Source organism: Copadichromis virginalis, linkage group LG7 (genome assembly GCF_057382275.1).
Source record: "Copadichromis virginalis isolate Kocher_CV1m ecotype Utaka linkage group LG7, C_Virginalis_male_GT1.1, whole genome shotgun sequence".
Taxonomy (NCBI): domain Eukaryota; kingdom Metazoa; phylum Chordata; class Actinopteri; order Cichliformes; family Cichlidae; genus Copadichromis; species Copadichromis virginalis.
This window is the reverse complement of record NC_140624.1, coordinates 40,068,691-40,094,760: the sequence shown is the minus strand read 5'-3', so window position 1 is coordinate 40,094,760 and position 26,070 is coordinate 40,068,691. Positions and strand designations below refer to the sequence as shown.

Genomic DNA, 26,070 nt, shown 5'->3' with positions numbered 1-26,070 from the left:
TGATCTCGATTCATACTTATGTGCGATCTCATTTCCAAATGACAACGATTAAAATAAAATTAAATTAAAAAAAGACGACGACGACTGTACCGCATTTTGATCCGGGACGTACTCTGCATGAAAACAAGCGCTCACTCTTCCTGCTCAACAAATGACAAGGGCGGAGCCTTATACCACGTGATACAGAAGCTGTGCCGTGTGATGCTAAAATTAGCAGGGAAAAAACAACGGAGAGCACGTCAGGGATGACGAGAAAGTGACAGGAGAAAATCCGTCCCGGTCAACCACCCAAACATCAATAACGAGAACCTTATACAGCGCTTCCCTATACACGTCGAACTCTCGCAGGCACAAAGAAATTACGGAGGCTATCACTTATCACCTGACCAAAGATATGGCTCCCATCAACACTGTGCAATTAGGAAAATGATCAACACCCTAGACAAACGCTACACAGTGCCGTCCCGCAACTATTTTTCTATTGTTGCACTACCTGCTCTATACACGCAGCGTCGAGCAACAGTGGAGACAGAATTTCAAGCAGTACAACATTTTGCGGCAACAACAAAACGTGAGACATTTGTTGTTTTTATGTTTATTTATTGTTTTTATGTTCAGTCTCAACTGTTACGAAGTTGATGTGCAGTTAATAAGTGCAATAAATATTTATACTGGAAAAGAAAATCGTGAGAGAATCGTGATCTCAATTCTAAGCCAAAAAATCGTGATTCTCATTTTATGCAAAATCGTGCAGCCCTAATTGGAATAGAGGTAGGTGAAAGTTCAAGAGGTGAAAATATATGCAGGTAGACCTTTTTGTTTTTAAATGCTGACAGTCCTCCCGCTTATTAATGGGTTCTCTTGTTAGGTTCAATTTTTTATTCTCTGTGGGGGAAAAACGATGTCTCTGTTTTGCAGAATCTTGCGCTACTATGATGTAACTTTTTCACAGCCTTCCCTGACTGATTTGCTATACCATGGGGGCTTTGCACTATTTTGAAATGGTAAAATATTTGTCACCAGGGTGCAGAGGAGGCTACCCCCCCCTCTGTCCCCTTCTGGCTGCCTCTGCCTCAATTTTATCCCACAACTTAGACATTCACATTACTCACACCCTCATTACACCTACATATAGGATCTTGGGGGTGGGCACGATACACGGAGTCCAAGTTACCATCAGGGTGTACGCCTCACCCCTGGCGTCGTTGCCCACCTCTCAATTTTAAATACATGTAGACATTGAGGGCTAGCAGGAGGGACCATGCGCTTACCTGCTGCTCTCTGGCAGGTAGCTCCATGCCCTCCTGGGTTTTAATTGCACCTTAGAACACACATGCATCAACACTACAATGAGCGGGTGGAGGGAGGTTTGGAGTCTTCTCTCACCCCCATTCTCTGCGGCCTACTGGAGCGGGGGGGCTAGGAGGAGTGGGCCGTCCGACTGCGGTCTGGGGCCTCCCTGCTGCTGCGGAGTCGGGGCGGTCTGCCTCTCCCCACCGCAGGGAAAAGGGTAACACCACCTGGGTCTGGGTGCAGTTCCCCCCTCCAGGGGCAAGGGTACCTAGACCCGGTTAGTAGAGTACGCTTGGGGAGTGTGATTGTGTGTACAGCGTCCCTTTATGTCTGTCTCCACGTCGGTTGAGTGTGAAGTACATATGAGAGCATGAGGGTGGGAATGGATGTTTGTGTCTGTGTGTGCCTGTATGTCTGTGTCTATATGTCAGGTTGGGTATCAGACGCCACCTCTCTGGGGACACCTCAGGCCCTCCAAGGTTTGGAGGCCTATCTCCACCCACCACCACTTCCCCTGCCGGTGGCGGACTCCCTCAGGTATCGGTGCGTTGGTGGTTCTTTGTATCTGAGGGTGGGTGTCCGGGTACACACCGGCTCACTCCTTGGCGGCCGCTTATTGGGGCTCGCTCGGGCCACTTTGGAGGTGGGGTGCCCCCGGCCTCTCGGCCTGGGGCTCGGTCACTGCAACTCCCCCTGGCTTCTGCTCCGCGGCTGCTGAATGAGCTCTCATCTGGGACTCTCCTTAGCTCTTACTGGGACAGTGGCGCGGCTGCCCCTCTGTTGGTCTTCCTTGGTCTCTTGTGTTCTGGGGGCCTCTGGATGTCTGGAGTTTTGATCTCCTCCATACCTGCTTGATACCATAGAGGACAGGGCTGTGGCTCCCCACACTCTCTAGCAGATCATTACATGGAGAAACCTTTGGAATGCAAGCATGCTGATCCACACAGGTATGCACACATGGGTATTCACAGACGCGGACTACAGCTTTCTTGGCTGCTGCCTCAAAGCACACTGTGCGCTGTCTATCTTGCGTGCTGCACAATATCGTTTATTATTTAGTAACTATTGATATCTATGACTAGCTAGTTTATTGTGATGGTGCTTTTTTTTATTTTTTATTATTATGTTGCTCTTTGTTGTTTGCTGTCTCCCCTGTTTTTTTTGTTTTTCTTTCTCTCCATACAGGTGACCCAGGAGGTTTTTTTTTTTTTTTCTCTCTTCCCCCCCTTCTCACCGTCTCTTCTCCCCTTTGGTTTTCTTTCTTCCTCTCCCCCTCTTTCTTTCATTCTTTCCCCCTGTCCTATTAAAAAAAAAAAAAAAAAAAAAAAAAAAGGATGACAAAGGATGAACTGAAGCTCTGCCATCACGTGATGTCACATGCTGCTGTTCCTGATGTCACTTCCAAAAAAAAAAAAAAAAAAAAAAAAAAGAAATGGTAAAATATTTGACTTTATTTTAGTGGGAAAACCTCCAGTTGTTCTGCATGGGATCTCTGTTCCTAATCCACCTAAACAGAAGAGCAGGAGCCTGTTTTTTTTGGTTTTGTTTTCGTTAAAGACATTTGGGACAAAGAACAGTCTAATCTTTCCACCTTTCTCCTTCTAGATGTACATCACCAGTACAATCAAGACCAAGTCCAGCCGCTTGGCCAAACCAGTGCTCTGTTTGGGCACACTCTGCTCCGCCTTCCTCACCGGCCTCAACAGAGTTTCAGAGTATCGAAACCACTGTTCAGATGTAGTGGCTGGATTTATACTGGGATCAGCTATTGCATTGTTTCTGGTGAGGACTACTAAAACTTGCATTAGGTTTGGGAAGGTGGTGGAGAAGGGGTCGGAGAAGAAGAGAGAAAAGAGAAGGTGGATTCTGGTCATGAGCTACTTTCAAATTATAATATTCATTTTGAGCTTCATTTTGGAACAAACCCAAACTGGTAATTGGATGATTAATTCAAGCTGCAGCTTCCCAGAGCCTTTAACGTGGGTTTGTTTTCATTTCAAAGTCAACCATGTGAAAATTTATGCCTTAAAATTCTTATATACAGCAAATATTTTTATGTATATCTTTGATGAAATTCATTTTAGTGACAGTACAAGTGTTGGAGAGGGCACCAAGTATATAAAAAGGTGAAAAAAGAATGAGGTGTGATTTATGTTATGCTCAATAAAGGTTTAGATAAAGGTAATTTAAGCTACATTGATCAAGTTAAGAATACACTGGCTGATTGTGGGGTATTGGAGAAGATGAAAAGAAGAAGGAAGTGAACAACCCAAGATTCAACCTGAAATCTGTAAGCGCAAGGACAAAAAAAGAGAAGAAAAATGAGGTAAACACTACTTTTAATTAATTTTTAGATCGTGGAGGTAACCAGTGATGTGATTAATTCAGATTCCGTACTCCAGAGGTTAGGCATCCTGTTATTTACCTTCGTAAAATAACTGCCGTAGCAGTTGCCGAGGATAAGATGTGCAAAGTGGGCTCATCTTTCCAAGCAAGACAGCAGTTTCACTGGGCTGCTGTCCATAATGTAAAATCAACATCAGTTGTCCTGCGAGATTTAGTCAAACTGCTTGGCTTCTGCTGCAAGTTAATGTGCTTTTTTCAGACTATTCATCATATTTTATGCTGTGATTAAATTCAGGGTAATAGCTGCAACTTAAACTGATCACGTTGTTTTGTGCTGAATGGGAAAGCTCACTCAGGAGAAAGGAAGGTGAAGGGGACCCCCACCCCCTGCCCCCACTATCCAAAAAGATTTATTTAATAACCTCAGAGGCTTCATTACTTCTAATTGCCGCTGAGTCCTGAGTGCCAATGCGGGAGACACATGGAGGAGAGACTCAGATAAGAAGAAGAAGCTAGAGGTTTGTTATTTGTACATTGGTTGATATGAAGGGAAAATCAGTCCTTTTACAGCTGTCATCTGTCTACAGTGATGGTATTAAAGTGCTAATGTTTAATATATGTAATGTTTTAGTAGAGTGTATGCTAAACTAATTAGAACTAAATACCAAGGACAGCAGAGATTAGTGAAAATGCCAGAATCTCGATTTGGTCACGACTCAAAAAGTGAAAAAAAAAAAAGGTCACAAATTAAGAGTCTGACTCAATATTGCACCAAAGAAAGTTAGTGGCATTGGAATAGTGTGATTTACATGTGCAGGTCAAGCTTGGTCTTGGTTATTCTTTAAATAATTCCTGCTGTGGTGCAAAACAGTCAGGTTCAGTGTGGTCACATCTTTTTCTTGCTGCATAATAATAATAATAAAAATAATGTATACTTTATTGATCCCCGTGGGGAAATTACTCTTGCTGCATTTGACCCATTCACCCAGTGAAGCAGTGGGTAGCCACTCAGCAGGTGCACCGGGGAGCAGTGTGTAGGGACTATAGCCTTGCTCAGGGGTATCTCAGGGTAGCCGTTCAGTGGATTCAAACCCCTGATCTTCCGATCATGGGACCACCACTCTACCTACTGAGCTATCCCCGCCCCTGCCCATGAGGAGGTGGATCCACTGCACCTGTTTCTTTGATAATTGATAGTAGCTTTCAGTGATTAAACTGTTAAAAGTGATATACATTATGCCATTGATCTTCAGGAAAAGATAAAAGGAAATGGGGTTGTCTGTGCAGGTTCTCACCCATCCAGGTCATGGTAGTCTTAAGGGCCTTGAAGTGTAAGTCTAGTTGCCTTTAACTCAAGTGCTTAAAGAAAAGGAAATCTGTCATTACGTCATTGAACATTATTTTCAGTTTATTATCAGCATACCATGAATGAAGGTTGACCATATTCCCCTGTATTTGCCTTATATTTACAATGAAGCTTATCAAACTCGTTTCACATGAGAACTGAGCCAAGTTGATGGACTGCTATCTTGCAGGAAATGAATTGATAAAGAGAAAGCTGAAAGCAGGTATAGTCTAAATCCTGCTGCTATCAGTGCTCACAGAGAGGAGATCTGAATGGACTCACCAAACAGCAAATGCCTTTGGTCTTTCAAGAGATTTGTCCGCTGCCAGCAGATTGAGGGATCATTGTTAAGAACTTGGTTTTAGAATTGGCTCCGGGATGATGTTGGTAACATAAGATATAAAGCTGTCCACTTGATTCAAGGGAAGGCGCATGCTGACTTGCTGAGTCTAATAGAAGCTAAATCCCCTGAAATTTGAAAGTGGTTCCAAACGAATTCACAGCATGTAGAAATGACACCTAAAAGGCATGCATGACTCATATAAGTCGCAACCACTGTAAGAGGTAATATTACAATTCATCTGCTATCAAAGATGAATTGATAAAATAGGGTCTTGAATTATCTGCATAATGGGCAATGTGAAGATAGAAAATAACTTTGTAAGGGTGGAGATGCAAACCGTATCACTTTGCTGCTTCGAAGTACAAGAGTGTGACTGGATTGGGATGGAGATTTATGCTGATACATGAAATTATGTAAAGCATAAGATCATATGGTTACATTCAGTTCAATCAATTCAATTCAGTTTTATTTATCTAGATCCCAACAGCAGTCACCTGGAGGCGATTTATATTGTAAGGTAAAGACCTGACAATAATACAGAGAAACCTGAAACAATCAAACAACCCCCTTTGAACGAGCACTTGGCAGCAGTGGGAAGGAAAAACTTCCTTTTAACAGGAAGAAAAGTCCTGCCACAACCGGTTGACGGTGAGGGGACAAAAAACACAATTAAATAACCGTTACTGAACAGTGCATCTCAGGTGATGGTGCAAAGTAATCCAAAGTCATTTCATAACCACCTCAACAAACTACTTTCCACTGGGAGGAAAATAAAATAAATAATACATTGCATTGAGTGCTGAACCACCAACACAGTTTCAAGTTTCTTTTAATCACAAGTCTGGGGAAAAAGCAGCATTTTTCTGTTGCAAAAATCTGAGACCAGGAAAGTTTCTAAATGATTTTTCAATTCAGCGTTTCAGTGGCAATCTTCAGATTCACTTTGTCTTCATCTGAAACAGTAGGCGGCAGTTCACACACGTCTGTTTTTGCATGAATGACAGGACACACAATGGGGAATGAAAAAGCAGGAGGTGGTTCAGTTTAATAGAAATGTGTTTACAACAGCCACATCAATATGCAATTTAAACTTGTGATAAAAATGTAAAGAATTGTCAAACAGGATAGTTATTTGTAAATTCTGCCCTAGGAGCTATAATTCACTCATTTACTTGGTCTGGGAGCTCTAGAAATTCAATGCCCATGAACAGCCACAAACAAGAAAACCTTGAGCTTCCTCCTGCTTCATTTTCTCCTTTGCTGCTGCCTGAGGGCACGGTTGGTGTCTGGTGGGGTGGGATCTCCCTTAGGCTGCCTTCTTTGATTAATTAGTCTGTGGAGGAGTTAACAAAGACTGCAACCTTACTGGTGTCTCTACCATTAAAAATTCTGACTAGTGGACAAAATGGAAAAAATACAATTACCTCTAATTTATAAACATATAAATGAAGAAACAGCATCTGTTTTCTGCACCTGTTAGCCCACAAAGATTAGCACCCTGAAGCATTTCTGCTGGCTAGATGAAATGATATCCAGCTTTAAGGGACTCACGCAATGTTTGATTGCTCTTTTATACCCATATAAACGTTATATCACTGCAGTAAAAGTTCTGATGTGGAAAATGTAGCCACGTCACACCAAAAAAAGAAAAGAAAAGAAAAGCCCACCAGAGAATTTTTTAAGGTAGCAAAAAACCCTATAACAGCTGGCTCTTGCTGCGGCATTTAAAGCTGAAAGGGAACAGGATGTTAGTTTTCTGCAACGTTTGTAGGTACATGACACTGTATGGGGGAGGGCACTGTAAGATCAAACCAGCAATCCTGAAAATGAAAATAACAACCAAAAGGGAGACAGCCTGCTCCAGAATGCCCTTTGATCAGCAGACTCACACTGGGCTTCAGACCTCCATTAGCTCTTTTATTTTTAAAAAATCCACCAGATGTGGCCCTGGATTTCTTTTAAAATTTAAAAAAACAAATACTAATTGTCAGATCGGTGGCTAGAGGAACCCGTACCTTAAAACAACATCACAGCTCATGCCTCCAAACAAAATGACCGAGGTCATCCAAGCTCCTTGCGACTGGTCTGTATGAAGCAAGACTGTAACATGAAGATGCATCAAAATTGACTGCATAATATCCCCTTGAACAAAACTAATTTTTTGGGCGCTCATCCAGTAGTTCAGTCCAGCCCTTAAGGATTATAATGACATTCATAAATAGAGAGACGTGTTTTCCTTTCCCTCAAATTCACATGCATTTTTGGGAACAAATGTTATTTGGGAGAGGGGATCGCTCTCTTTTACTTTCTCTCTCTCTCTCTAACACACACACACACACACACACACACACACACTGCGTAGAGTTTAGTATGGGGGGAACAGTTAATGATGAATAACGGATTTTCAGAAACCTACTATAGAGACTGTCATTCTCCTATCCTCACCTGTACCTTTCCAAATGAGCCATATCAATTCATACAATGACCAAAATCAGCTGAGCTGCCCTTTCCTTGAAATTTGTGAATTAGTGAAATCTCAACAGCTGTTGTTGTGGATTATCATACTATTTATTACATATATTCATAACCCTTTGGATGAATTGTAGACACTTGATCTTCAAGTCAACATTTCGGTTTGCCCATTTATTTGCAAAACGTATCAGTGATCAACCTCGGCTATACCTCCTTAAATCACCGTAGCAACTTTACTGATGATAGCATTAACCTCAAAGCACCACTGTGCAGCCTCACCAAGATGTGAACACGGCTGTAACATCAAGTTACGCTACAAAGTCTCTTCACTCGTTTTATAGAGTTTAAACAACTTTTTCGGACTTTTTGTGTTTGAGTTTCTAATGTTCGTGTGATTTGCTGTGTCTTTCTGCCTGTCTCACTATTAATGTTAAACTGTCCTCATACCTTACAGGGTATATGTGTGGTGAATAACTTCAAAGGTGTCCACAGTGCAGCGGCAAAACAGAAGACTGAGGAGTACCGCGGTCTGCCTCTGATGACTTTCCCCCGTGTGGAGAGCCCACTGGAGACCCTGAGCGCACAGGTAGCTAAAAACACTTAACCTGGAATCCCATAAACTTTAATCTCTATGATGCACATTATCTTTCTTCATTAATTGGCAGAATTCCCTCAAGGCCTGCAGCTTAAAGCAAATTCCTCCCCTCAGATAAGGAATTCTGTAATTCTGGAACTTGGTGTCACTGTAATTTATTGCCATGTACTTTTTTTTTCTACTTTTTCATGGCCTTTTTAGAAGGTCCAAGTGAGGGTGGTGCATAAATCCAAAGATAATTTTCTGTTATCAATAAGTTATTTGGTTAAAAATGTACTCTCCTTCTTTCTCCTTCTTTCTATATCCTTTCTTTCTTTCTTTGTTCACTAAGCAATGACACGTGGCAGGCTTGACGTTTGCACTTCACCCCTTTCCTCCTAACCAAATGCACAGAAACTTAACACAGAGCACTCTTGGCACCAGCTGACACGTGATTTCCTCTTCCTTTTCATTTCCACGCTTTCTGTTTCCATCCACTTCATTTCTTTCTTTGTCTTTCTCTACCCCTGTCCCTTTCCCCCCCCCCCCATACTCCCTCCAACATCCATTTTCAGAACCACTCGGCATCGATGACAGAGGTCACATGACTAAGGGGGCAGCACCGGGTCACGTTTGCGTCTCCACAGCACTTCCAGACACAATGACGAGGACGCATGTCACGTGGCTCCGAATGCTTACAAAAACCACTCCTGATATATCTGTTTAAATCACCTGGGGGACAAAATACACCATGTTTGCAGTGGTTTTCATTTAGTTGGGCTATGCTCAGTTCAACCTCCCAAGGCACACAGATCAGGCAACAATATCACAAATCGCAACATAAGCACAGATTGTTTTTCCAGGTTATTTGAGATCATTGAAACATGGGACATTTTTTTCCTCCAAGGTGTGCTGTTTGTAGTTAGAGGACGGTGTTTTGTACATTTTGTATGAGCGAGTGCCGTAGCCTATCCTGACGATGTTAAAACCTGCACACTTCCTGTCAGCTGACTCACTCTGTTTTACATCACATCCTGCCGGGTGAAATGCCTTGTCAATCACCACATGTACCCCACTCGGTTAGAAAAATCTGCTATGGAAAAAAAAATATTGATGTTGTTGTTCTGTGGTGTTTGTCATTTGTACAGAAAAAAGACAGAATCCTTCTTTTTATTATCTCTGTACATTAACTGACCATGTCAGGTCATATTTTTTATGGATTTTTGTTAATATGTATGACTATTATGATCCATTTGGACCTGTTTGCCTGCTGTAAACCTGGATATGTTTTGGTATCAGTTGTTTGGGGAACAACTCCTCTCCCCTTAGGAGGAAATGGCAAGGATGAGTCACTGAAATGCTCAGAAAATGTGTTTTTGCACCTGTAGTGACATGTCATCAGGCTAAATATACAAAAATCTGATTGGCTTAAATGCATGGTATCAGTGTGCTTCACCCCAATTTGCAGATTTACTTTGATGTTAACAGGAAGCTCTCTATGGAGAGATCCAGAGGAGCTAGCCCGTGCCAGATCCGTGTATAGATTATGCTGGTATGGTTTTCCAATTATATTTACTGAAATTCCAATGGAAGACATCCCTAATAAGTACATGGCGAAAAATATAAGAGATTCTTTTCAAGTGAAACTGAGTAATTTACTTGAGGCCTGGTTAGTCCTCCTCACTGAAAACCAGGCTAATGACTCCTGCTTCACTTTTCCTCCTCGAGGTACCCCTCCCTCTCCCCAACCCACCAGTGGATTGTGATGCAATGTTGTGATTCCATTTCCTATTGGAAGATATGCCCAGCATGAAGAGAGAAGTCAAGATGTTTTATAGATATTACTCATTATCATTGTGATTACAATTGTCTTTTACTTTGAGAACAAAAAAAGGCATTTCAGCTGAAATGCTACATATATTTTCTTTCTTCGTTTGTCCAAAAAAATTAAATAGTCAGTAGCAACAGTGTGTCCTCTTGTGTTTCTTTTTATGTACCCAAACGCTTCAATGAGAATGGTAACTTTTCATTTACTTAGAAAATATGTGACCAACGACAAGGACAATCCATCTTGACAGTCAGTACTTGTAAGTTACGTGTGAAACGTGTCTGTCCTTGTGTTTGTCTGAATATCCAGAGATTTGTTTTCATTACTTACCATTTTTCCCCTGATTTGAGCCTTGCAGTGTCACTTCAGCTGCATACAAATCCTACCTCCTTTGCTGTGTCATCTGCATGCTAAAAATGCAGTCACATTATCCTTCCAGTCAACAAGTTTCTGATTATAGGCCAATGGATAAATGTTGATCTGAGCGATCACAGACTGTTGGACCATTCGCTGTGATGTAACGTAATATAATGTATGAAACTGGATGGGTACCCATTAGATTAATTAATTCTCCAATACCTAAACACTGTGCATCATCATTTCTATGAGTGTGTTACATACTCCTGAATGTTAAAAGTTGAGCCAGTGTTAACTCTTGATTTCATTTGAATAGTAAATAGATGGATTTTTATTTGCAAGATGGAAGTGTAATGCAGTTGGTCCTTAATCACTAAATGTCACTGGATTATTACAGGAACAGCCCAAGGACATATTGCATTCCTAGGTTGAAGAAAACCAAAACAGGTTTGTTATTCAAGATGTTTGAGTTACAGGACAATTTCACTGAACAAACCTTCAGTTCAACCAAAATATTGCAACCATATGCAACAGACTTGCAATCTCATTGCCTTTGAAATGGTTGCTTTCTAGTTAAGCACTAGATCTGCAGCCACTTGCAGTCATTTGCCATCTTCAAGGTGACTTTGGTATGTTAGGATGGCAATAAAACGACAATAAGACAGTCGGTCTACTATCGAAGCTGTCTGTGTTAATACAGTTAATAAACTGTGATAAATTGATGTAAATTGCAAATCTTTTGGTTTCTACATGCACAGAAATTCACATTAACAACTTAAAACCATAGACTTGAAATGTAGAAAATCACACAGGCCTGTAACCAAAATATAACCTGTTGGCAACCCTGTGAGTCAAATAGTCTACTGGAGAGGAGTTGTGCTCATAGACATAGACAGACTGACTAAGATTGATTGATTGATAGGTTGATAAGATTCTGATGAGAAAAAGCCACATATTTCCAGACATATTGAAATATGCTAATATTCACATGTTCACTCAAAGCCTAACATGTTAAACATAAAAGCAGTCAGTTATTCTAAAACAGAGTTGTAAGATTACTGCTTTTAGAGGATATGCATCCCTGGAAACTGAACTGTGAGCTGTTGCAATGATTTGTTTTAGACCATCTGTTTTAACAGAGTGCGGTTACACCAATGACTTCATAGGCATGGTGTCAGTCAGCCTAGAGTTGACTGTGAGTGTATGCTCAGTAAATGTAAACATTAATTAATCTGGCAGTCAGTGTTTGAATCAAGCAGTCAACCCTGAGACCATGACCCTAAATTTCGAGTTTAATAAAGAACGTGTACGAGTACACCTTAAGGGTTGTTTTTGAATGAAAAGTTAAGTAAAACGAATGCCGACGACTGAAATTTGAGTCTGATCCTTCATATTGTTGCTTTGGGGGTGAAGCCAGAAGAAAAACGGGATGTTTAAGTGAACCTGTGTTTACACAGGCACTCAAAAAAACACCATGAATATGGCTTTATTCTTCTTTCATGTTATAACTTGTGACAGGCGGCCCTTCTTTTCCCTCACACCACACCCCTGTCCAGCTGCTACCTGTGCTACCTAGAAAAGTGATTAAAATGAGCATAGTTGTGCTAAAACCAGGTTATTTAGCTTCTCTAGTGATTCATCCTGTTACAGCCGCGTCGACTTCACTGATGTTTATGTCATAGCTAAGCAAGGCGTACACGCACAGAGACACAAAGAAAGCTGACGGCTCAGTCTGTGCACTTGCTCTTTTGCTCTGTCAGGTATTCATTTCAGCTGTGACAGCCTGCGCTTACCCTGCAGACACACTGGCTAAATAGATAGGAGCTGTTTGTGTGTGCGGCGGTATTTTACCATGCCGTGTCTTCGTAAAATGTCATCGTTAGCTGTTCTGAGTATGCCTTCCTGTCCAAATTGCTGTCCCCTAGCAATATGAGTGAAGAATAGCAACAACCAAATGTAGTTTTCAAGGTAGGGAACAAACCTCTGAGTGGTTTGAGTTTTTTAAATATATAGCTGCTGTACGTTTTTATAAAATAATCTATTAAAATGAGCTGGAATAAGTAACTACAGATGAATCTAAATGGTGAAGCTTTTATAAATACAAAAAAAAGTCTGGTTTGCAGTGGCTGTCAGCCATTGTTCTCAAGTGTAAATTCACACTTGTCTCTCTTACTGAAGCTGGGGACTCGTAAGTGCAAGGAAATACCTTAAATCCTCTTAAAATCATTGAGCTTTTGGTCTTCCTTTGAGTCACTTGGCAGTAAATCCACTTTGCTGCCAGATATAAATGAGATTAAGGATTCTAAAAAACCTGTTTGAAATAAGTTGTTTTGCAACGAGCAGCGTCAAGGTTTTGGAGGCATAATAACTTAAAACCAAGGTTGAGGTAGGAGCAGGAGTCTTAGCATGCCACACTCTGCTTTCTAATTTGTACAGGAAATCATTTACAGACCTGTAAAATTGAACATTTTTAAGACACTGGGGGGAAAAAGAAATGCAGCAACTAAGATAAGTGCAAAGAAGATATTTAATAACAGAACATGTCCAAACCCAAATGATGCAAGGAAACAGGGCCCCAGAGAGGGAACTGTTGTGTTGTGTTCATTTTTGAATGCAAATCACATTTAATAACGTGTCAGAGTTAAACTAGTGGTCTGTGTTCATACAGTTACTATTTAACAGCTGGCTTAAATGAGGAACTGAAAAGTATGTATTTTGTGTCACAATGTTACAAGAGCACCAGTATGACCTCAAGAGCCTGGACAGAAAGGTTTTGTTTTGGGTCCCTGACCGCGGAAAAAGCTGGAGACTGTTCAATTTAATCCTGTTTTAGGTTTTATGTTGCCAGCTTGCCATTGTTGTGATCTCACTGTGAAATACTTCTATACCCTAACTCAAACTCTGACAAGTTAAGGTGACTTTGTTTATTCAGTGTGCATCAGTGAAGTGCAGGACATTATACAGTGACCCATAAATAAGATTGTGTGTACGCTTATTATAATCCACCATAAAATGTCAACCTGGTGTTCATTACGTATGTAAATGTGTCTTGCGAAAGCTTTATCTTTTTAAAAAAATGATTACATCTAACCACCCGACCGACCCTTTCAAAAGCTTATTAGAGAAAAAATACCCCTAATCAATACAAACATGCTACCAAAAGCAAGAAACATCAATGGTAATAGCTGAAAGATACAAGGTTTCAGCAAGACACACAAACATGAAGACTGAGATGACTGGGTTCAACCTCAGGTCAGTTGAAATCCTCAGTGAGTCTTAAAAGACTCAGGTGAATTAGTCTATTAAGCTTAAATACCAAAGAGTCCTCATATCTGTGATCAGGCTTAATGTCATAGCAAGCAAATCTGTACCCTTGGAAAAATGAGGTTTTAGGGGGGGAGGCATGGCAGGGACAAAAGGAAGAAATAAACAGGAAAAAGGTAAAAGAACCAGATAGGCATGAAAAGGAGTTAAAGAATTGTAATATAAGGGAAGTTGAGAGGGGCAAGGAATTGCAAAGCTCTTCAGTGATACAACAGAACAGATTTGGTTCAAGATCCCTGGTTCGCCCTTATCCAGCACCTCTCATCTAATTCAATCTCATGTTCCAGGAGTGAGAAAATGTCCTACTTGGAATTGCAGAGCAGGATCTGATCACTGCCGAACATTTCAGTGCAGTGTTGAGGGGAGCTCCAGAGCCATAAGGAGGATCCTGCTATTGGAAATCGGTGAGGCTTCTAACTTCAGAACTCAGGCAAGGATTTGTTCCGGGACCCAGCTTGGTTTTGAAAACTAGTCCAGTGTGTTAACCAGGGTTCTCTTTCCTGGACAAATTGGGACTGGCTTCACAGCTCCGGACATGTGTTTTTGTGTTGTTTAATCTGCTGGTGGGTCTGGGTATACTGAACAAACTGGTTAGACTGGTGTGAAGTGGGCTGACTGGGTGCAGTCTGGTTTGCTTGCTGGTTTTCTGATTGGTACTGTTCAAGCTCTCTCTTCCTCCTCATGGCAGACTGCAGCTGCTGCTTGATTACAAGGATTTGACTCTCCAGTTCTGACAGTTCTTGAACCAGCGGGTTCCGTCCCAGACCTGGACCGCAGTCGCCCACTCCCAAAGCACGGCACTGCCCAGAACTGCCCTGCCCTGGCCCCAGTCCTTGGTCCAAACCCCTTCCTAACAGGTCAGAGCGACCATTAGAGGTAGTTACTATAGGCAGGGGTTTCTCCAGCAGAGGGAGAGAGTGGGGATGAGGGAGGGGAGAAGGGGGCGGTGGAGGAGGGAGATCCTGGGATGACGGGCATTCCAGGTCGTTTTGCATCTCTTGTGGAAGGATCCTTCGCCTGTTGCAGTAGGACGACTCTGCAGGATTCCAAGGCGCAGACTGGTTGTTTCCCTCATTGCACCTGGAAATAGGAGAAACCTTCATCAGTTCATCTGACTGCATGTTTACTGTACAATATAAAGCGCCTTGAGGCGACTTTTGTTGCCATTTGACGCTATATAAATAAAACTGAATTGAATTGAAATGTTTCCAGTCTGAATCCAATATAAAATCAAGGCATCAGCTATGGCTAAACCATGAGCTGCCACTGCACACACAATTCTGAACGTGTTATATGACAAACAGCAATTTACACAGAGCTGGACTGAAAGAGTTGAACAATTTCTAGAAGATTGCTTACGGGGGTAAAGACTGGAAATGATTGCTATGGGGGTTACATTGAGTCTTGGAAGAATAGCAGTGTGACTGCTTACTAAGAAATAGTTTTTCGCTTTTCCTTAAATATGTCATTACATGAAAAGGGTGTTCTTTGGGTATTGTCCTGTTTATTGTTTGTTTTGTCTACACAAGCACCACGTTCTTAGGGATGACTTATGGCTCTGCTGGCTGATCAGTAGACAACATTTAAATATCATTTTTGAATCATCATGAAACTTTGGACATTTGTTTAACATAGTTGAATCCTACTGACTGTGGTATTCGAATAAGAGACATTGCTTTTATTCTTGAGATAGCACCTTTCTGCTCTACCTGAGCAGTCAAAGCGTTTTACACAACTTGCCTCATCCATTCATAGCACTTTTTTTTTTCAATGAATTTTTCTACGTAAGTGCTTTTTATCTAGCATTCAAACACATCGTTCCTCTGAATGCATTGGCGAGCAATTTGCAGTTAGTATCTTGCTCAAGGATCCTCAAGAGTGTGAGTATGGTAATATACTGATGTTTTTTCTAGCAGGCAGACAAAATCTTCTCATTCGGTGCATAAAAGATAATAGTTTTTTTTATTACTTAATTTTTAATAAAGGTTTTACATATTTTTTACAACAGAAAAGGAACACAACAAACAAACAAAAACAACAGTAACAAAACAAGCAGTCGACTGAAAAACACAGTTTTTTTTCCCTACAAAGCAATTCTGGCAGTGAGAACATGACTTTATATTCATGAATTGACAACACATCTACAGATGTAAGAGCAGCCTCGGCGAGGCATACAGAAGTTTATATAGATGTGAGTAGGCACAAACAGGAATTAAAAATAAATAAATCCCATTCTAATTTCAGATAGATTTCAACCACTTGTCCCATGTTGTGGTATAAATATTATCTTGCAACCTTAACAAAAAGGTAAGTTTTTCCATTTTATGAATCTCCTCCACAACGCTCAACCAGTCGTCCAGAACAGGGGGGTCAGTACAGAGCCACTTACGAGTAATTGCTTTTTTCGCTGCAGCAGTAGCTGCATTTGAATAAAGCACCAAATCCACACTTTTAAGCTTAAATTTCAAAACTTACATTTAACTACTGATTTTATCTACTGTTCTGATTTTATCTGTTTTGATTTTATATACTGTTTTGTTTGTTTGTTAATTAGTTTGTTTGTTTGCTTGTTTTAATCAATTTTAAATCATGCTTTTTATTTGTTTTTGTTTCTAATGTCTCTGTAAAGCACTTTGAATCACCTTGTTGTTGAATTGTGCTATACAAATAAACTTGCCTTGCCTTGCCTAGCAGTAAGAATCTTCAGGAGATATTTGTTATTGCTTGTTAATTCTTCGGGTAAGTCTCCTAAATAAAATGTTATGAAGGGCCGTTGTTTTGATTTAAAGCCTATAGTCTGTTCTATCTTTGATATAACATCTTCCCAAAATTTAGAAAGTTTTCGACAAGACCAGAATATGTGGGTATGGTTTGCAACAGTTTCCCCACACAAACCAGATAAGCAATGTAAAAGATGCTAAGGGGTTCAGTTTTTTCTGACAAGCTGTTGCCAGTTTCTGATCTCCTATCAGGGCTTGTATTGAAATGACCCCACAGATATTCTCAATGTCTTTCCATCGGGCCCCACAAGTATCATCACACCATTGTATAACTATTTTGAGTTGAGCAGCAAGGTAGTAATCTCGGAGACTTGGGAGGGAGAAGCCGCCTTTATCTTTATGAATTAATAATGTGCTATATTTAATTCTAGGTTTTCCGCCCGCTCCAAATAAATCAAGATATTTGTTTGTCTCAGTCATGGAACTGAGATTTGGGGATTTTGATAGGTAGAGACATAAACAGATACAGTAGTCTAGGTAGGACTAAAAGATGATAGATTTTTAAAGTGATTCTGTAGTATTTCAGGTCATTCCAGGTAATGAGGACCAAACCCTCCTCATTTAATTGCTTTTTGCCTCCCTAAGGAAATGCCGGTATATCTATCCTGTTAAGCCCGTGTACATTTCTTGGTAAAATGAAACAAAACAAAACAATTTTTTTAAAGAAAAGCTGTGGGTGGATATTAGCTTGGCTTAAGGCCTTGCCAGTATATAAAGACACCTTGACTAACTAGCAGCCAGATGCTGCAGATCAAATGCACTTGATTATCTGACCAATAGCAAGTGTGACCACCACTAGTTTGGTTCAGTGGAGCATTCAGGCGTGTTGCCACAGTCTTCCCAGGATGGGCGCGACAGCAAATTCACCCCAAGTCATACCTTCAAATGTTCATGTTCATGTACATCTTAATGTCAGTATGACAGTACGATAAGATTAAAAAAACAAGTAAGTAAGAGGCTGATTGATTGATTGTTTTTGGAATTTCTTAAAGTACATCTCATTATCGGACTGGCTGAATGGTTATATTGCCAATTCAGTTTTGTCAGAACTTTGAACCTGGTGTTCAAGTTTGAAAAACCACAGGAATAGCAGCAACTCACCAAATAATATTTGGCAGATGCTTGGATCCAGTCTTATGCACAAGTTTTTTTAATGAATAGGCTATCGCCACATGTAGGTACTGAACACAAAAAAAGAAGACATTGCCAGAGCTCAATATAGAAGTCAAATTCATGTCCAATTAATTTCCTCTGCCACCAGCCCTGATCCCCAAAACCTTTCCTATCCAACCCCAGGTCCACTGTGATCTTTGCGCTAACAAGCACTAGCAGCAGTAATGTGGACTGAAGGTCCAGAGAGACATTACTTTGACACAACACCACGGATTTCATGTTCATTTGCACTTTTAACATGTATTACCTTACAAATCCTCTTCTTTCCTCCCTCCCCCCTTTTGCTGTCCTCCATTCTTAGTAGCACTATGATCCTTAATCATTGTCCAATGTACATCATTCCTCTTGCCTTTTAAAAATCATTTAATATCACGTAACAAGCAACGTAGAAGGATAACAAACAAGAAAATATTAATTCACAATTCAAAGAGGTTTGACTAGCACTTCAAAGCTACACAACCTCTAAAGAACATGTAACTGTAGTTCACCTTGGTGATATGTCAGTTTCTTTGATTGTACTATGAAAATAAACCCATGTTGAAAAAGATTAAAAAAGCATGTAAAAAAACACAGCAAGAACTTAATAGGAAGAAGATAGAAATAAAGGCATTTACACTACATAAATGAGAAGTTGAGAAGATGAGTGTTCTGTTATCACTGGAGAAAATACCACTGTGTCCTTGCTTTTATGCTTCACCAACCATGGAAATGTTTGCTAGAGGCTGAGGTTGCCCTTATCATTTAAACTGATTTTGTAAATTTAGCTATTATTCCATTGTTTAGTTCAGTTAATATATAATAAGCTTCATTTATTTCTTCATTGTCTACTATTGATTTATTAAAGATTATGAGCTGTTTGGTTAAGTTAGAGAATTAAAAGCCAAGGGAAATATTCAGTGTTACAATTTAAAGAAGCACACAATTTTTGTAAAATATGCATTTAACAAAATTATATTTATGATTCAAAATACAAAAAGTCAAGTTAAGAAAACATATTTTGTGTATACAAACTGTAGTCCATAATAAAAATACCTCAGATTGCCTTAACTGTCTGCTCTTTATTACTGAAGATGAAAATACAACTTTAAAGTATATTAAGAACCAATAAAACATATTCCCTCTCAACTCCAATGTTTGCTGTAGGCCTTATTGAACTTGAAGTCTAACAAAAGAACAACATTTCTTTTCTTTTCCTTTCCAAAAAGAAACTTTTTAAAAGCTTAAATTTCAAAACTTACATTTATCACTGATTTTATCTACTGTTCTGATTTTATCTGTTTTGATTTTATATACTGTTTTGTTTGTTTGTTTGTTTGTTTGTTAATTAGTTAGTTAGTTTATTTGCTTGTTTTAATCAATTTTAAATCATGCTTTTTATTTGTTCTTGTTTCTAATGTCTCTGTAAAGCACTTTGAATCACCTTGTTGTTGAATTGTGCTATACAAATAAACTTGCCTTGCCTTGCCTTGCCTAAAATCTACTGGACCACCTCTGCAAGCTGAAAAAAAAAAACTAACATGATTTTATTAAAGCAGTGAAGATGAGATACTCTCATCATACAAAGTAAAGCCTAACAGACGAGCGCTTTGAATCAAAGGAATTTTCACTTGGCGATAAAAAAAGTAACAAGGAGAATTTAATCTGATACTCCAGACATCAAAAGAGACTAAAGCTGACACACAACATGAAAAGAGTTGTTTTTAATTTTATTAAATTCATGTGTGCATCTTTTTGACAGGAGGACTTGACTGCACTTGTGTCTGCAGTAAAAGATGGAACATTTTGAAGTCCTGAGATAATCATGGAAGTTTCAGCATTTACAAATGTAACCAGTAGGAAGTTCTTCAACTATTCTATAACTATTACATTCTATACAGGTCAAATTTGACTAATTTTAATGTTTGAAATAAGTAAAAAATAAAACAAATTTCATCCTTTAAACCAGTCTTTTTCCAAAGTGACCCAAAATACACAAAAAATTTAATATTTTAATTTTTCATACTGTTTTACAGATGTTAAAAAATTTGTGTACACTGCTCAAAAAAGAACACCTTAAAAACAATGAAAATTATGCTGCATATTCTGACATTGACTAATGCATTAACGTTATATTATTGTTGATTTAATATTTAAAATTAGCTTTTTTAAAAATATTATAGCATTAAGCACAGTGTTTAACATGGTTATATGATAAACCCCATAAAAAGTAGATAAAATATATTTGAATCGTCACAACTGTTATCTTTTTATCTTTTGGTAAAACAGGAAATTATGTTACGTGAAAATAGATGTATGTATGCATATCAATTGATATATATTTCCATTTTCGGTTTAAACACTTATTATGAAGGAATTCTGGGCCAGATCAAAATGGAACTGGAGAATACGGTGAAGGCAGGAAATATGACCAGTATGTAAGTTCTGAACGAAGTGAGATATTCACAGGTAGGTCCCCGGTGTGTTTGAGAACATTTAGATTGAAAGAAATAGAGGCATGAGGTCTTTGCACTGTCAGCACTAAAGCATTTGTGGAAAATTAAGGCTTTTAAGCCAAAGGTGAAATAAAAGGAGTCAGTTTATAGACTTGTATACTTTAATGTTAACTGACATATATTATCCTTCTTTTCTGCTTATATTATTGATTATTTATTGTTTGTTTTAAAGCACTTCCACTGCTCTGAAAAGTGTGAGATAAATAAAGATGATTCTTTTTCATTAGTATTCTACAGCATTTCCTCCTTTCGCATTAACTAAAAAGCTGGATTCCTTCATTGTTTATCCATCCATCTAAGCAATTTTCCTTGATTTGGTATTCAGGGTGTTAACTCTGAGAGCAGCCCCTTCATCTTTTATGAATTGGTACAATGATTGAAACAGTGTTCACACCATTTCAATGGAAAATATATGAACACAGACTTTACTTTTTTTGCCCTTGTAGAAATTACCACCATGCAGTGACCCACAAAATATAATGCTTATCAAGGTCAGAAAGAAAAATGTGCAACATAATGTGTGCAACTCACACTGAAGTCATGTCAAAATTCGAATCATTATTTTTCTGCAACATTCGAACGTGTTCTTCACATAGCACACATTTTTATTCATTTTCTCCAGCCTGAGACAACTTTCCACTATAATAATGTACTGGATCTATGCTTTAAAATCAAGATGTATGTATAGAAAGACTGTTGTTTCCATGTGTAGTTATTTAAGTTTTGGAAAGTTGCACACCTTTGGTTTTGGAGTGTTATGTTCCGGTTCAAGTCATTTCCTGTTATATTTTGTAATCATTAGTCTTTGTGTATTCTAATCAGTTTTACTTCCTCCCTTTAGTAGTTTTCCATCCTTGATAATTATAATCTATGACCTGATTAATCTGACCGGCGTTGCTTTCTACATCCATTCCCAAACTACCAATTACTCTTCTGTGTCCAATTACTTAATCACTCACCCCAGTATATATACACCCATTTGTTCTCCCACATTGTCTTGTTACTACTAGTCCAGTTTTCTAGTGATTCTTTTCCTGTACCTTTTTTTCTGGAGTTCCTGGTGTTTTTATTTGTTTCGGCCCACGTTTTTAGTCTCTGGTTTCCTCTTGTATGATATTTTGTCATGTCTTTGCATTTTGCCTGCCCCATGTCTGCATTACTTGTGCTTCAATGCTGTCTTTCTGTGTATTACCACTGGTTGGATTAAAAGGTTAGATTTTTGGTCCTCCTCCAGTGAAATTCTCACAACCCTTCCAACATATATGAAAAGCCAAAAGCAGAAAGATTCAAAGAATGATCAATGATAACTGACATTAAGTGACACATTACATAAAAAAGAAGCTGGGGTAGAGTTTGGTTGCAAAGCAGCTTGAAGTGTGAAGTTAAAATTACCTAAACAGCACGCCTGCAAGAGATTTGCCAAATGCATATGACTGAACTATTAGCTTGATTTTGTTTCCAGCCTGAACTAAAGATGCCCTCGATTTGAATTATATTCTTTATATGAGAGGCCAAAACAAAACTTGGACACACCAAAACAGCATCCGATAGTATTGAAAATCACAACTTCCAGTACTTGCAGTTATTTTTCTATCTTATGTCAATCAGTGAAGTTTTCTCATCCTACTTCCGCTTATCTGCAGCAGTTCTCGAAGCTAAAAAGATTTTTTTTAAATTGCATTTTATTCACCAGTAACTTTTATTTTCCTAGCCCGTATATCAGTACAGATGTTTCTATCAACAGTCAAAACAAGACACACGCAGCTTGCTATGCTGAGGTCAGAGGGTGTCTTTTATTAAGCAAAATATAGAATCGCTGCATTGGACTACAGCGTAGAACACCAGTCTCAAGTAAATTACTTTAAAACTAGCTTACAGTTTTTTTGTCTCTTATTTTGACCTGTGTCAGCAGGTTTTTAAAAACATGCCACAAATTCCATCTAAGCACATGTCAGCCATGGCATGAATCATATCTACATTTTAAATTTTCCTAAATGAGACAGTGGGATTAGAAAATGAAAACCCTACTCAGATAAAAACAAAATAAAATAAAATAATGCATATTAAATGGAAGGCCACAAAAAAAGAAAACTGTAAATAAAATGATATGAAATACAATGTTAAATAAGTTTACTATTTATTAAAAAAAACCCCAACTAATTTACGTAATTTTAGTATTAGGTATTAAAGAGACGGAACAATTCTCCACTACTGAAACAGAGTATTGTAGCTGAATTGTAACTGATATCATTGGTGTATTCAGAGCGACAGATAATCCTATTTTAGCCTGGCTGTCAGTCATTGCCAGAGCTTCATGACCTTAACACTGTGCTTGATACCAAAGCATGCAATCTTAACTGGCCATCCGAGAATATTTCACGGTATTACAGACACTGCTGCTAATTATCTCACACAGACAGTGTTCTCTGCTGTCATTGGGTTTTCCTACATCCCAGTTAACACACTTAGGAAATGAAATGTGCTATAGCTTCATCCTAAGTAGTAGTGATTTCCAATTTAATTTCCATCCATGTGTTCCATTTGGTCATCCTGTATAGCGATTTTCAGTACCATACAGTACAGACTAGGACTGATAATGATGCATTTTGGTATCGTTTCGCACAGTTTAATTCTAACTGAAACTGTCTAGAGTATAAAATCCTGCACGGGAAGATCTGATTTCAGTGCTCTGATTGCACAAAAGACACTTTTGACACACAAGTTTTTCGGCAGAGCGCTGACAATGAGACGGTAATAATTTCTGACTCTTAGACAGCATGCAGAATAACTTGATTGAATGAGTATAATTATGCAAGAGTAGGCAATCCATCCTCATTACCACAGGCATCCCTCACATGGCCTCGGCTCCATAATTATTAAGTGTATTTAATCCTTACTTTAAGTGCTCCACCTGAGTGTGCTCTCAGTATGGAGTGAGTGGTAGATGTGAATGAACTATACTATAAAATGGAACTTTATTTTGCTTCTAAGGGGAGACCAAGTAAATCCAAATCAAGACAAAGGGTGGTGGTATGATTAGATGCTTGATGGCTAAATGTGAAAAGGGCAGGGCTACGCTATGGCACACAGTATCAAAGTGTATGCAACTAATATGTATTAATATGTGCAATTAAATGTCCCCATGCAAAGGACACTGAAAGTGCCTACATAAAGACGCTTTCATGATTTACTGATTCTCCCTTTCTCACCCACTGTTTTCAACAATACCACGTGACGTCAGCGTGGATTATTTTCTCAATTTCCCTCACTGATAATTGGCTTCCAACAGATTGACCTTTCTATTTAGTTTTTGATTAAAAATGGGTCCCTTAACTTCCATTTGGATGTTAATTGATGTCACTTACTGTTCAGCTTATAATTTGGCCAATGCACCATTTAACTTTCAAATATTGGCTTCTTACAGGAACACCTTGTTTGCATTTTTAGTCTCAGTCAATGTGGTGTATTTAAGCATGCATCACATTTAGGAGCATTTTTCATCTTCGTTTGTAATATGTAACTATGTTATTGTGTTTAAAAATCCAAAGTGATGGGAAAATAAGCAGCATTTAATAAACAATTCTTACATCACACCTGCGAAAAACAGCAAAAACAACAAAAAATGGTATAAAGTGTTTAAAATGGATCTGTTGCACCATATATACTGAATTTTTGTAATGTACCGATGAAGATAACAAACAAATGTTCCAAACAATTCATAAATAATTACAACACATATGTGCTCAGATCAGATTCAGATCAGTCACTTAGGGATGGATGTTTCATCAAGTATAGATGATGAAAGACCAAACTGAAATAATACAATGCCCACACTTTAAAGACAATAACAGTACCCCTTTTCAGGCTTTGTAATAGTCGGTAGTTTGTCATCTGTGAAGACTGAGTTGAGGGCCCGGTGTAATCTCTGGAAAACAAGCAACAACATGTGCTTACTGTAAATGATGTGTCTGATTTTTAAGTGTCTGAAAGACTTTACCATAAGCAGCAACAACAAAGCAAGAACAAAAAACAAATGCACAAAATTTGCAAAACCAGAAACTGTAGATAAAAACTATTCATTTTATAAATCTTATTTTTCATAATTGCTTGCACAAACTATTTTTAAATTATAGTGTGACCACAGTCACGGTCACCACATGTGTGTTTGAGTGTGAGTCTGGTCCGTACCTGGCTTGTGTGTAGCCAGTATTTGAAGCGTGGCTCCTTGACCCTTGGGATCACCAGCTTGTACACAATGTGTTCCGCTATGGTGGTCAGCAAAGATAAAGCCACGCCCACACACAACATCACAAACAGACCAGAAAAATGCTTTATACCCATCTGCAGCGTCTGGAGAGAAAGAAATGAGACAATCAGTATATGATAGAGAAGCTTGAGAAAGTGAAAAGGTGGGAAGGATAAAGGAGGTTATACAGGGAGTGTGTATACAGATATGCATATGGAGAAGCAGATGTTTAAAAACAATCCATGAACAGTCAAGTGAAACAGATTGTTTTCGCAGGATGCTATGCAACGGACTATAAAAGTAAAGGCTTTGGCAATTTACTGGTCTGGAGCATTCAGTTGTTTGTTAACACAATGACACAATCTTCCCATGAGTGGATGCCCCAGCAGAATTACCCAGAGGTCAGACCTTGCAAGCTCAGAGAAACTGCAAAAAACCCAGGAGCAATACCTCAAATGTTACAGCCTCCAGTTAGCACATTAAATATTAAAGTTCATGACAGTATGATTTAAAAAAAAATGAACAAGTGTGTGTTTGGAAGTGTTGCAAGCCTCTTCTCTCTAAAAAGAACATGGTAGCACTGTTTATGTTTGCAAAACTGAATCTGAAGAAACCACAAGACGTCTGGATCAATGTCCTTTGAACAGATGAGACCAAAACAAAGATGTTTGGCAAAAAACAAACAAATCGTATCGGCACAAACACCTCTGTCAAGCACAACACTTTAGTGATGATGATTTGGTGGTTGGTGGTTGGTTTTGCAGCCACAGGACCCCTGCACCAAACTATTCTAGAGCCAAATGCTAGGCAATCTGATGAACTGCTGAAGCTTCACTTCGGCCATGCAACAGGGCAATGATCTCAGTACAATGAAGCATAGAACATTGACAACAGAAAGAATCAAGGTGTTGCAATGACCCTGTATAAGTCACACAACAGTGTGAGGGCATTACAAAGTCATATAGAAAACAAGTACTTTAAGTTATTCCTGCTAAAGATGGTTTTATAAGTAACTGAATCTGTAATTTAGGGTGTACTTAGATTTTGCATAGAGTCCTCTTATTCATATGACAGTAAATGACTTTAAGCTTCATACTTATATCTTGAAATTCTCATTGTCTAATTATTTGAGACACATAATGCAATAAATAATATATTAAATGTATTGCTTACATGTGATTCATATGGATTATTAGCTTATTTTGCTCATAAAAAGAAACTGAGGGCAAAATTAAGGGCGATAGCCTCCAAATATCATTACGAAGTCAGTCACAGGTAAAAATTGCTTGTTTCATTTAAATAAAAACAGAATAATTTTTCAGAGGACTGGAAATCTGAAGTAAGACCACCTTGCATTTACAAACTCAGGGCAAACACGTCATGAAATGAATTTTAAATCTTTTGGAACAAGTTTTCTCATTCTTCTGAAATATAAGAGAATCCCTCTGGGATATCACACTTTCGATCAGATTGTGATTGCCTCCTTCACATCTTAAT

The 26,070-nt window shown here is 38.8% G+C and overlaps 2 protein-coding genes across 4 annotated transcripts in view; one reads left to right on the top strand and one right to left on the bottom strand.

Moving 5' to 3' along the window:
- The window catches only part of plppr1 (phospholipid phosphatase related 1), a 65,030-nt gene extending 54,687 nt beyond the window's left edge, over positions 1-10,343 (top strand). For 2 of the 3 annotated variants that reach the window (XM_085463346.1, XM_085463347.1), the window contains exons 6-8: positions 2,899-3,075; positions 8,254-8,385; positions 8,949-10,343. In XM_085463346.1, the coding sequence (XP_085319472.1) occupies positions 2,899-3,075; positions 8,254-8,385; positions 8,949-8,981 (342 nt within the window). In that variant the 3' untranslated portion in view covers positions 8,982-10,343. The other variant, XM_085463348.1, reaches the window with a different exon arrangement.
- Positions 10,344-13,040: 2,697 nt separating this feature from the next.
- Positions 13,041-26,070, bottom strand: part of grin3a (glutamate receptor, ionotropic, N-methyl-D-aspartate 3A) — a 57,899-nt gene continuing 44,869 nt past the window's right edge. Inside the window, exons 8-10 of the mRNA XM_085463345.1 lie at positions 24,516-24,677; positions 24,182-24,252; positions 13,041-14,962 (exon numbers count right to left, since the gene is read on the bottom strand). Of these exons, the coding sequence (XP_085319471.1) occupies positions 14,404-14,962; positions 24,182-24,252; positions 24,516-24,677 (792 nt within the window). The 3' untranslated portion in view covers positions 13,041-14,403. The remainder of the gene's footprint in view (positions 14,963-24,181; positions 24,253-24,515; positions 24,678-26,070) is intronic.